The sequence below is a fragment of the Chiloscyllium plagiosum genome, unplaced genomic scaffold (genome assembly GCF_037043375.1).
Source record: "Chiloscyllium plagiosum isolate Xiang-an unplaced genomic scaffold, Cpla_swu_hap1 HiC_scaffold_11, whole genome shotgun sequence".
Classification (NCBI taxonomy): Eukaryota; Metazoa; Chordata; class Chondrichthyes; order Orectolobiformes; family Hemiscylliidae; genus Chiloscyllium; species Chiloscyllium plagiosum.
The window spans coordinates 71,114,893-71,127,394 of NW_028270149.1; the positions used below are offsets into that span (position 1 = coordinate 71,114,893).

Here is a 12,502-nt window from a genome sequence, read left to right on the forward strand (position 1 = left end):
CTTTTAGGAGCTTTTCATAACGCTTAGGGGAAACTCGGTGATCTGCACTCAGAGCTTGGATGCTGCTCCTATGAAACTCCCCACAATTTTATGTATTAATTGACTCATCAACAAGATAGACTCCATGTCCAATTATTCCTGCCTGTTTTGAATTATCAATCTGAAACTGATGTGGAACTTAAAGCTTTAAATCTGAGCTGACTTGTCTCATCCTCGTTGTTACATCGGTACATGAGCTAAGAACATAACTCAACAAAAAAAAAATCATGAAAAATTTAAATGGAAATATGCTTTCAAAATGTCATTTTTTACATTTAATATTTAGTTCAGAAAATCTTGATCACTGTGTGCACATGGTACAAATAGGTTTACTTGGTCAAATTGTAGATGATGGGAAAGTTCACAAAATATTACTTTCTTCCTCTGAAAATTCAAGCTCTTGATTTCCTGCATGAAAGAATGTTTACAATTTTAAAAAAATCTAGACTCTTATATACACAGTTAAACTTTGGGTATTCTAATCTTCATGAATGTTGAACAACTTCGCAATTTCATTGAGGTCATCATGTTCTTCACCATCCTTAATGACCTATGGAAAAAAAAGCAAATTTATAAAAGGGATTCATTAGGCCTTTGCAGCATTGTGTTAAAACACCTTCCTTTGGGTTTCCCCACTGCACCGTACACTTCCTCCACCAAGAGTGTACACTCTGATCATCAGCTTCCAATGTGGCAAACCACTGGTGGCCTGGACTGAGTAGTCTTGGACTCAAGACAATCTCCGATATGGTATGAAACTTGTATAGGAGAATTGTCCCTAAAGTTTCTACCAATATGATTCTAAATTGTCTCCTGGAAGACACAGTGACAGAGGAGAATGTGTGTGGAGAAATGTGAATATGAAGCAGGATCTTGCTACTGTGGCAATTAATTAATTGGTCAAGATAATTCCATGATCCATGAACAGAAAACACTTTTTTTGACTGGAACTTTAAAAAGTTCCATGTAATGTTTCACCATAATTGCTCAGTTCTGCTTTTATTATGAAGCAATTCTAAGCTTTTAATACACAGTAACATGAACAAATCCGATTAGAATATTAAGTTACAGGCGTCAGAAATAGTTTTATTAGTATGTAATACTGAAATTAAATTAATGTGCTGAATAAACGCCAGAGATTTCCTCTGACTTTTTCCTAATGATCTACTGTTTAAATACTCCTCCTGCCATCCATCCTACAGGTTGTAGCCACATTATTAATTATTAGTCCCCGAATGGCTGAATATAGATCTATAAATACAGTTTATTCACTTACTGTGAACAAGTTCATGAATTAGCTGCTGTGTGGAGCCAAATTACATGAGCGGCAGCATGGCACAGCATGTCAGGACATCAAAATCATGAAAGGCTTTATATAACTTTATGCTCCTGGTGGGATTAGACTAAGAAATTCACCAAAAATGTAGTAGAGATTTGATTAATTTGCTATGTGTTTTACTCTGCTGTCAAATTAAGATTGTGAAGTTTTTCTGTTTGATTTCAATTTTGCATCAGTCAGCTACTGTCCAAAAGCCTTAGGCAAATTGTGCATTCTTAGTTAGGGATGTTTTGCAGTACTACAGTAACAATAACAATAAAAATGAACATCCCACAGCGAGCTTCACAGAAATGAGACAACATTTCCCAATAAATAGCTTCACACATTGAAGTAGTTGTTCAAATAAACAGTGCTGCATGTTTTTGGTGTTTATTTAAGGAGCTGAGCATTTAAAAGCATTTCAACAGAAATATATTTGACAGGGGTAGGTGTGTCAGCTGTGGCTCAGATAGTAGCCCTGTTGCCTGAGTCATATGGTTCGGATTCAAGTCTCACTTCAGTGTTTAAGCATAAAAATCTATCCTGACCCAACAGAGAACTACCACAGTATTATCAGAGGTACCATTTTTCGGAGGAGACATCAAATGAAGGCACCAATTGTCTACTGGGATGGATGTAAGATTCCATGACACTGTTTAGAACAGCAGCGAGTTAACACTGGTGTTCTAGTAAATGTTAATCTATCAATTCAAAAAAAAGACTCTTCATTATGACATTGTTTGTCGGAAAATTGCGATGTGTGAACTGACCGTTGCGATTCCTACAACAGCGATACATTTCTAAGTTCTTTATTGGCTGTAAAGCACTAATGAGATGTCTAGTGGTCATGAAAAGCACTTTACAAAAGCAAGTCTTTTTTCCAGAGGGATTTGGGGTGGAGCTGGGGCAAATTACTAATATAGGTATAGTCATTTAAACCATGAACGCCTTCAACAAATTATATTGTCTAATTAACATAAACGAGAATGAAAAGCAATGCATTTTGAAATGACATAACTCAGCAGTTCCATTCTAACATTTAACCGGCTCCATATTTTGTACAATAAGACAAACTTTGAGAAGCTGCTAGTTTTTCAGCTCTTTAGCCCTAGATGACTATGGGACACTTAAAGTTTGAAGAATGAAGTGAACAGAGAATTTAACAAAATCAAATAGCATTGTCTTTGTGATGTAGAAAACATCTCTGGGTTGTTCACAGTGACTAAACAAAGTAGCGATTTAGACCAAGCAGCAGAAATTATGAGGGGAGATCAAAAACGTATACTGTGAGAACATACTTTTTTTGGGTATTAATACAACTGGAAGAATGGTCAAGAAATCCTGAGATCCGGGAGTCATTTTCAGAATGAATGCCTGCAAGCTTTTCTTGCTGGATTCCTATCCTTCCATCTCATTACCACCTCAAACTCTGCTGTCTGTAATCTATCCCACAATTTGCCAAGCATCCTTACTCTTGTTGACTATAATGGTACCCAGCAACATAATATTTCACCTTTACGATTTTTATCCTTGTGTTTAAACCACTCTCCCCTCCCTTTCTTCAAGAGGTCTCAAGTCCTACAAACTCTCCCAACTTTGGTCTCTTTTACAACATTCCTTTTTCCCTCTGCCATTAGGATCTATCCAAAACCCGTGCTCTGGAATTCCTTTGCTCAATCTCTTCACCTCTATCTCTGTCCCTTGAACCCACCATAAAATCAAGATCTTTAACAACCCTCTTAGGAGGTTCTCCGCTTTTAGATAAGAGCTACAAGACCATTGGTTGAAGTAGTAGACCATTCAGCCCTTTGAGTCTGCTCTGCTATCAAATGAAGTCATAGCTGATCTGCTAATTCTGAACTCTATTTTTCTGCCTCGATTCTTTTATTGATAAATCTGCCTCTCTCACCCTTCAATAGACGCAATGATCGAGTATCTACAGTCCTCTTGGTAAAGAATTCCACAGATTCCCTACCCAGAGAAAAAATTCCTCCTCACCTGTCTTAAATGGGCAACCTTTTATTTTGAGCTTCTAGTCCCAAGACTTTCCCAAAAGGGGAAACAACCACCCTGCATCTACCCTCTCAACCCACAAGAATCTTGTATGCTTAAATGAGGTCACCTCGCGTTCTTCTCATCTTATTTATTTCTATCTTGATGGGGTGGTCTTTCTATATTGAAAGTAGCTTTAAAAATGACCATGCTGTTAAAATATAGATTTGGAAGCTCGCCTTCAGGTGAAATAGGATTCTGTGGTTCTGAATAGTCTGGGTCAACATGAAGCAGTGAATAGGGACAGAAATGGAATTACTGACAGGCAAAGGGATAGCATTAGCTGGAGAAGGTTGAGACCAACTCAAAACTGCATAGAAAGTTTCTGCATATTTGAGATTTGCAGATGAAACTATCTGAAAACCGCCATACGAAAAGAAATCACTTCTTTTTATATTTTCTACCATCAATTACACTGGTTAGGATTCATTTTGCCACCCCAATTTAGTTTTATAAAAATCCATCAACTGGTCTGGTTCATTTTTTCAAGTGCGTTAGGACCAATGGAAATACTTTAATACCAGACCATGGGGCTGCTCTGTCATTAGAGGTAGGTTAAACCATCACCGGTTGTCTGAGGGGCACCACGTCTTAGGCGAGGGAAGAAGTTGAGAAGGAGAATCTTTTGTGATAACCTCAGCTGGTGCACAAATTAAACCAATGCTCTTGGGATCACACTGCATCACAAACTGAAACTATGAAATGGTTCAGCAAAATGTATAAAAGACATTTTCAATGATTTTTGACAAGGTTGTTCATAAATCTTAGGCTGGATACACTAATGAAAACAAATACTTATGTCTGACAAACATATTATTCTGCATCATTACCATTTTTAAATACACTGAGGTGTTTTTTAAATATAGAAAAAGGAGCAATAGCATCATGTTAACAAGTTGCACTAGTTCTTTGCAGATTTTATACTGGTCATTATGCAGATGAACTTTAGCTAAATTTTGTGCACAATTTCACAATTGTGTCCAAAGCAGAAATTCTAAACCAACAAGTGAAGGAATTTGGAGAAGCACAATCTTTCTTTCTTATGTGGAAACTTAGAATACATCTAAGTTCCTGTTCCAGATAATAGATAAGGAAGTGATGTGGATGAGGTTCAAGAACAGATCCTTAAGAGAATGCAAAGGTGGTAAAGAAAAATATGAGTAAGAAAGCATTGCTAGAGATGCCTGGGCATTGTCAGACAGGCAGACAGGTAAAAGTTGGGAGACTGAGAAAAACAAAAGAGTCCAGTGGACCTGGACAAAGTCTCGAGATGATGAAACAAAAGCAGAAATTGCTGGAGAAACTCAGCAGGTCTGAGCATCTGTGGAGGGAAAAACAGAGTTAATGTTTTGGGTTCAGTGACCCTTCTTCAGAACTGTGCCAGAAAAGTTAACTCCGTTTTCTCTCGACAGATGCTGGCAGATCTGTCGAGTTTCTCCAGACATTTCTGTTTTTGTTTCAGATTGCCAGCATCTGCAGTTCTTTTGCTTATTATAAGTATGATGATATGGTTGACTTTGAAGCTCGCAAAAGTGGAGAGCATAGTACCATGTTCACAATCAATACCCCAGTTGGCTCTGTACTTTGTGCCTTAGGGAAGACAGAAGTTGGAGTGGAAGAATTTGAGTCCTTCATTCTCCCCAGTAAAAGTTTTGATTTAAGTTTGCATTGCAAACCCAAGCAATAAAAATGGTCTTGTTATGAATTTACAATTTGCTTATATTAATTTAAAGAATAGAAATAATAGAGTAAATGCACTGGTAGGATCACTGTAGATCATTAAAATGCAATTACAATGGCTCCAGAGCCAAAAAAGTTGCTTGGTGCTTGTATTTCACTAGGCAGCTAAATTAGTGCAGTTAAAAAGAATTGCAACTAAACAGTCAGTCAGTCTGTCTCTTCTCTGTAGGAGAGAAAAATAATCTAATAGAGATCTTTAAAATTATAAACATGGTTGTGATAGATAAGAATTTTGCACTTGTGGGGAATCTAAAACTAGAGACTACAAATATAAAAAAATTCACAAGTCCAGCACGGAATTCAGAAGAAACTCTTCAACTACCCCACCCTGGCTCCCCCCCAAAAAATGTGACTTAGAATGTGGAACTTGCTCCTACCTGGAATGGTTGAGACAATTGTACAAATGTATTTAAAAGGGGTACTAGTTAAGTCCATAATATAGAAAGCAATAGAAAGATACATTGATAGGGTGAGAATTAAGAGTAGGATGGGAAGGACACTCATGTGGGCCAAAAATACTAGTGCAATCTAATTAGACCAAATAGTTGATTTCAACACAAAACATGCAACGTAAGAATGTGCAACTAACCTTTCTGGCAATCGGCATCCTATTAAAGATATTCCACAACAGAATTCCCACAATCACTTTCTCTCTCAAATAGAAGATGACACCTTTTCCGTAGTCTTCCCCTTCCTGAGGTGGATGAGCTGAAGAAGCAGCACCAGCAGATACATTTACAGAAGTGGCTACTTCTTCGGTTTCACTTTCTGAACGGATTCCTGTCCCTGCATTCAAGAACAAAACATAAAACAATCATGGTTAAGACGATCTGAATGGAGGAAAGAAACTGCTTAATGAGTCGCTAATGTTCCAATCACATAGGGTACGTTCCATTGCAATTTCCTATGCCATCTACAGAAACGTATACCCTTTACAGCTACAGCCACTGATTAGTTATTAACAACCAGAATCCTGGAGATTTGCAATCTTTCTGTCTTGGAGTAATATTACCACTAACAGCATCTTTACTAAAACCTTATCATCAGCTAATACAGCAAACAGCAGGGAGCGAGGATTGTTAAACATCACAACTAAAACACTGGTTAGACAGAGTCCAGTCATATACGTTTCAGTCAGTTCTATTTCTAGTTCAGACACCACGAATTCCAACCATGATGAATAATTGTTCCCCATACAGACAGTCAACTGCTCACCCATTATCCCTTATAATTAACACATTACCATCATCTGTTTCCTCAAACCATTTGGATTTCTGTAGAACCTACTAGATAATAACAAGGATAAGTTTGTTCTGGTGTTTAAATTTTAGCAACAGGTCGTCTCAGGTCTAGTTATTTTCTTTCCAGACAATGAAAGTGGATGTTATATGCCTAACCTGATTTTCCATTCTGCTGAAGTCAATTCAGCAGGGCATCCATTCCGCTACTGTCTGTTTTCTGTCACACTGTATATTTAAATTCAGGTCAAACACTTCAAAGGCAACTTATTTCAAAAAGTTGCAGACTTTTGAAAGATATTAAATAAAAATGAACCATCAATTCTAATGTTATTTTAATACAGCATTAGTTTGTTTAAGGAAAAGAAAAATATTTAATCCAATTATAGAATTATAAAACATTGGACATATAAAAACAAACAATACAAACAGAAGCTGATTACACATCAATTGTGCCACACATTAGTTTCTAAGAAAATAAAACATTCTGTAATTACCAGATTCTTGTGTCACAGCTCTGGGGGTGTCTTTAGCAGTTCCCTTAGCAAATACTCCCACAGTAGGTAAACTACTGTCTACAATACCAATAGCTTCATATCCTACATCAGGCCCTAAATCACTCCTATAAAAGAAAGAATTAGTTAGACCTGGAAAAACATGTTACATATTGTTACAAAATTGATTAGTATAAACCTTTGTCGCCATTACTTAAAAAAAAAGTACTGAAACTAGATACAAAGCCAATTCATACCAAAACATTGACTGATGCCAGTAAGGCTTTGCAGCTCCAGTCATGTTCTCACCAGCCAACCTGCCACTCACAACAGCATGGTCATGGTGTTCCACACGCCTCCTTCCTAATTTAACATCATAGAAACAAGCAGCATCTCCAGCCTGCAGAACATAAAGAAAACTCAAAATAAACATTACATGTTTTGTTAAGAAGGCCATGCACAATTTGCCTCTGAAAGATTGAATTTAATATTTGCATACTTCATAAGTGGAAAACGTTGGCATTAGTGCTCAATTTCACAACTTTACCTAAATATATCTTTACCTGAAATTAAAACAACTTGCTAAGGGAAATAATAGAGATTATATATAAATAAATTACATGAAACATAAACCATACTTTCACATTTTGACACCTCTACTCTGAAACAATACAAGCCACTAATGATGTATTTTCAAAATATGAAGGATTCTGAGTAATTCAAGATGGAGGACAGGAAACATTTCTGGTATATAACAGCTGCTCCTTTTTTGAGGTGGTTTAGGTGCTGGAGGTGATTTCCTTAAATTTCAGGAGCAGCAATTACTATTTTATATGCTGTTGCATTGTTTTGGAACGTTGGAAAAAAAAGTCAAAACAACAGCAGTTTTAAAAGGGAGAAGAACAGACAAAGGAAGCACATGGTGAGGTCAGTGCAGGAGAGAGAGAGAGAGACAGAAAGAAACTGACACCAGACTGAACCTGCACAGTACTCCCGTTGCTGTTTGAATTCATGTATCGCTGGACATCAGAGTGCGTCTGGGAAAATTAACAAACAGTGAAATTCACAACTGATCTTGGAGGAACTGTTTGGGTAAAGTTCACAGCACAGAATCAGATAAGTTAATGGTTTTAAGTGGCCTACGGAAAGTCTACAGGAGTTAGTAGAGTGGATTTTTCTTGATTATATGTTTTTTGAGATGGGTCTCTTGATTGAACTTAAAACAGAAGCCATAACTAACCATAATCTAACCTGGGGCAGTGTATTGAAGGGGAATAAGACGGTGTTATTTTCTGGGTCTGTAGATTGTGAAGGAGCAAAAAATGGCCTTTAATACAGTGATATGTGTTTCTTGTCGATGTGGGAGTTTAAAAAGAGTTTAAGGGTTACTGCGGATTATATCTGCAATAAATGCTGATGATTGCAAATCTTATCAGATCGAATGGATCGGTTGGAGAGACAGTTAGAAGCAATGAGGAATTTACAACAGCAACAGTGATGGATGGCAGTTTTAGGAAGGGGGGAAAATCTCAGATACAGTCACATAGATGGGTTAACTCCAGGAAAGGTAAGAGAGGTAGGCACCTAGTGCAGGTGTGTTCTGTGGCTATCCTCATTTCAAACAGGTATGCTGTTTTGGAAAATGTAGGGGGTGATGGATTCTCAGGGGAACGTAGCACAAACAGCCAAGTTTCTGGTATTGAGACTGGCAACGAGGGGTACGTCAGCTTCCAAGAGATCAATTGAGTTAGGGGACTCTCTAGTCCGAGGTACAGACAGACGTTTCTGTGGCCAGCAGCAAAAAATCAGAATGGTGTGTTGCTTCCCTGGTGCCAGGATTAAGGATGTCTCAGAGAGGGTGCAGAATGTTCTCAAGGGGGAGAGGGACCAGTAAGAGGTCACTGTCCACATTGGAACCAACAACATAGGAAGGGAAAGGGTTGAGATTCTGAAGGGTGATTACAGAGAGTTAGGCAGGAATTGAAAAAAAGAGGTCCTCGAGAGTAGTAATATCTGGAATACAGTTGTGAGGGCAGGAATAGGAGGATAGAGCAGATGAATGCATGGTTGAGGAGCTGGTGTATGGGAGAAGGATTCACATTTTTGGATCATTGGAATCTCTTTTGGGGTAGAAGTGACCGTACAAGAAGGATGGATTGCACCCAAATTGGAAGGGGACTAATATACTGCCAGGGAGATTTGCTAAGAGCTGCTCGGGAGAATTTACCCTGGGAGATAGTGAGGAAAGAGATCAATCTGAGACTACTACAGTTGAGAACAGAAGAGAGTCAAACAGTCAGGGCAGGCAGGGTCAAGGTAGGACTAATAAATTAAACTGCATTTATTTCAATGCAAGGGGTCTAACGGGGAAGGCAGATGAACTCAGGGCATGGTTAGGAACATGGGACTGGGATATCATCGCAATTACAGAAATATGGCTCAGGGAGGGGCAGGACTGGCAGCTTAATGTTCCAGGATACAAATGCCACAGGAAGGATAGAAAGGGAGGCAAGATAGGATGGGGAATGGCGTTTTAGATAAGGGATAGTATTATAGCTGTGCTGAGGGAGGATATTCCTGGAAATACATCCAGGGTGGAACTGAGAAATAAGAAAGGGATGATCACCTTATTGGGATTATATTATAAACTCCCTAATAGTCAGAGGGAAATTGAGAAACAAACTTGTAAGGAGATCTCAGCTATCTGTAAGAATAATAAGGTGGTTATGGTAGAGGATTTTAACTTTCTAAACATAGACTGGGACTGCCATAGTGTTAAGGGTTTAGATGGAGAGGAATTTGTTAAGTGTATACAAGAAAATTTTCGGAATTAGTATGTGATGTACCTACTAGAGAAAGTGCAAAACTTGACCTACTCTTAGGAAATAAGGCAGGGCAAGTGACTGAGGTGTCAGTGGGGGAGCACTTTGGGGCCAGCGACCATAATTCTATTCATTCTAAAACAGTGATGAAAAAGGATAGACCAAATTTAAAAGTTGAAGTTCTAAATTGGAGAAAGGCTAATTTTGACGGCATTAGGCAAGAACTTGCAAAAGCTTATTAGGGGCAGATGTTAACAGGTAAAGGGACGGCTGGAAAATGGGAAGCCTTCAAGAATGAGATAACGAGAATCCAGAGAAAGTATATTCCTGTTCGGGTGGGCTGATAGGCCAATGTGCTGAGAAGTGGCAGATGGAGTTTAATTCAGATAAATGAGAGCTGCTGCATTTTGGGAAAGCAAATCTTAGAAGGACTTATACACTTAATGGTAAGGTCCTAGGGAGTGTCGCTGAACAAAGAGACCTTGGAGTGCAGGTTCATAGCTTCTTAAAAGTGGAGTCATATGTAGATAGGATAGTGAAGGCGGCGTTTGGTATGCTTTCTTTTATTGGTCAGTATATTGAGTACAGGAAGTAGGAGGTCATGTTGCAGCTGTATAGGACATTGGTCAGGCCACTGTTGGAATATTGCGTGCAATTCTGGTCTCCTTCCTATCGGAAAGATGTTGTGAAACTTGAACATTTTGATAAGGATGTTGCCAGGGTTGGAGGATTTGAGTTACAGGGAGAGGCTGAAAAGGCTGGGGCTGTTTTCCCTAGAGTGTCTGAGGTTGAGGGGTGACCTTATAGAGGTTTACAAAATCATGAGGGGCATGGACAGGTTAAATGGGCAAAGTCTTTTCCCTGGGGTCATGTTGCGGCTGTACAGGACATTGGTCAGGCCACTGTTGGAATATTGTATGCAATTCTGGTCTCCTTCCTATCAGAAAGATGTTGTGAAACTTGAAAGGGTTCAGAAAAGATTCACAAGAATGTTGCCAGGGTTGGAGGATCTGAGCTACTGGGAGAGGCTGAACAGGCTGGGGCTGTTTTCCCTGCAGCGTCGGAGGCTGAGGGATGACCTTATAGAGGTTTACAAAATTATGAAGGGCATGGATAGGATAAATAGACAAAGTCTTTTCCCTGGGCTGGAGAAGTCCAGAACTAGAAGGCATAGGTTTAGGTTGAGAGGGAAAAGATATAAAAGAGATCTAAGCGCAACTTTTTCACACAGAAGGTGGTACATGTATGGAATGAGCTGCCAGAGGAAGTGGTGGAGGCTGGTACAATTGCAGCATTTAAAAGGCATTTGAATGGTATGTGAATGGGAAGGGTTTGGAGGGATATGGGCTGGGTGCTGGCAGGTGGGACTAGACTGGGTTGGGATATCTGGTCGGCATGGATGGGTTGGACCGAAGGGTCTGTTTCCATGCTGTACATCTCTATGATTCTATGGCTTTTAAAAATCAGTTTCCAAAAGGTTATGGTCAATATACTCACCACCCAAATATTTGAGCGTGCTTGCAATTCTGCATTTACTCTAAATCCACCCAAGTCTGAGTCCACCTCCATCCTTGCTGACTTTGCTAATTCCACACTAGGCTCAAGACCCACCGCTGCAACAACATGATCAGTCTTTATCTGCAAACAGGACAGCAAAGCAACTGAAGGTGGTTTAACTGGACCTTTGATCAACAAGACTGAAGTAGTTTTTAAATACTGCACATTTATGGACTTGCAAATTTATGTTAAGAATACTCACTATTTGCCCATCCTTGAGTTTCAGAATAACTTTGTTATCTTGATATTTTGCAGATTTCACAACTGTATTGGGCATGACATTAACACCCTCTGAAGAAAAAGAATCTTGTTACATAACAGTTGCAGTATTTCTGATCTATATTAATCAAGAAAAGGTTTTGTACATAGTGGTTCACTGAATGAGAGAAAGAGACCATTAAGTTCATACCATGCAAATTATGTTTCAAGTAATATTCGTACAACACAAGTGATGACCATTTTCAACAAAAAAAATCTAACCGCCACCTCTTGATATTCAGCAACATTACCATCAGTAAATATCCCACTATCAGCATCCTGGGGAATTATAATTGTAGCCACAAAAATACTGCAGTACAAGAGCAGGTCAAAGGCTAGAAATTCTATAGCAAATAACTCATCTTCTGACCCATCAAGGCCTGTCCACTATCTACAGGACACAAGACACCAATGTGATACAGTACCCTCCATATGCAACTTCACCAAAACTCAAAGAATAGGATAAAAACCTCTGTTTCAGGGAAGTTTGTTGAGGGATTTGTCGTAGGACACCCGACAGCAGCCAGGGCCTCAACTCGATCTGTTAGCCAAAACATAACACCCTCTTGCTACTGTACTGGAGTATTAGTCTACATCTGGAGGAGTGAGGACTGCAGATGCTGGAGACCAAAGTCAAAAAGTGTGGCGCTGGAAAAACACAGCAGGTCAGGCAGCATCTGAGGAGCAAGAGAGTTGATGTTTTGGCATAAGCCCTTCATTAGGAATTCTAGAAACATCAATTCTCCTGTTTGTCGATGCCACCTGACTTGCTGTGCTTTTCCAGCGTCACACTATCAGTTTAAATCTGTATGTTCATCTTTAGGGTGCGAATTTAATCCATAACATTCTGACTCAGAGGGAAGAGTGCTATGAACTGAGCTACAAGCTGACACACTAATAAGAAATTGGTCATATCTAACTGAATAGTGACACTGATTAGATAAATGAAATGATGTAATCCTGTTCCTGCAATTTACTTAAAGC

The 12,502-nt window shown here is 39.0% G+C and overlaps 1 protein-coding gene across 2 annotated transcripts in view; it reads right to left on the reverse strand.

Annotated features, from left to right (window-relative positions):
* Positions 1-301: 301 nt before the first annotated feature.
* Positions 302-12,502, reverse strand: part of aifm1 (apoptosis inducing factor mitochondria associated 1) — a 50,937-nt gene continuing 38,736 nt past the window's right edge. For both annotated transcript variants that reach the window (XM_087992159.1, XM_043704484.2), the window contains 6 exons: positions 11,463-11,551; positions 11,201-11,341; positions 7,139-7,281; positions 6,885-7,009; positions 5,739-5,935; positions 302-589 (listed from right to left, as the gene is read on the reverse strand). In XM_087992159.1, the coding sequence (XP_087848285.1) occupies positions 518-589; positions 5,739-5,935; positions 6,885-7,009; positions 7,139-7,281; positions 11,201-11,341; positions 11,463-11,551 (767 nt within the window). In that variant the 3' untranslated portion in view covers positions 302-517. The remainder of the gene's footprint in view (positions 590-5,738; positions 5,936-6,884; positions 7,010-7,138; positions 7,282-11,200; positions 11,342-11,462; positions 11,552-12,502) is intronic.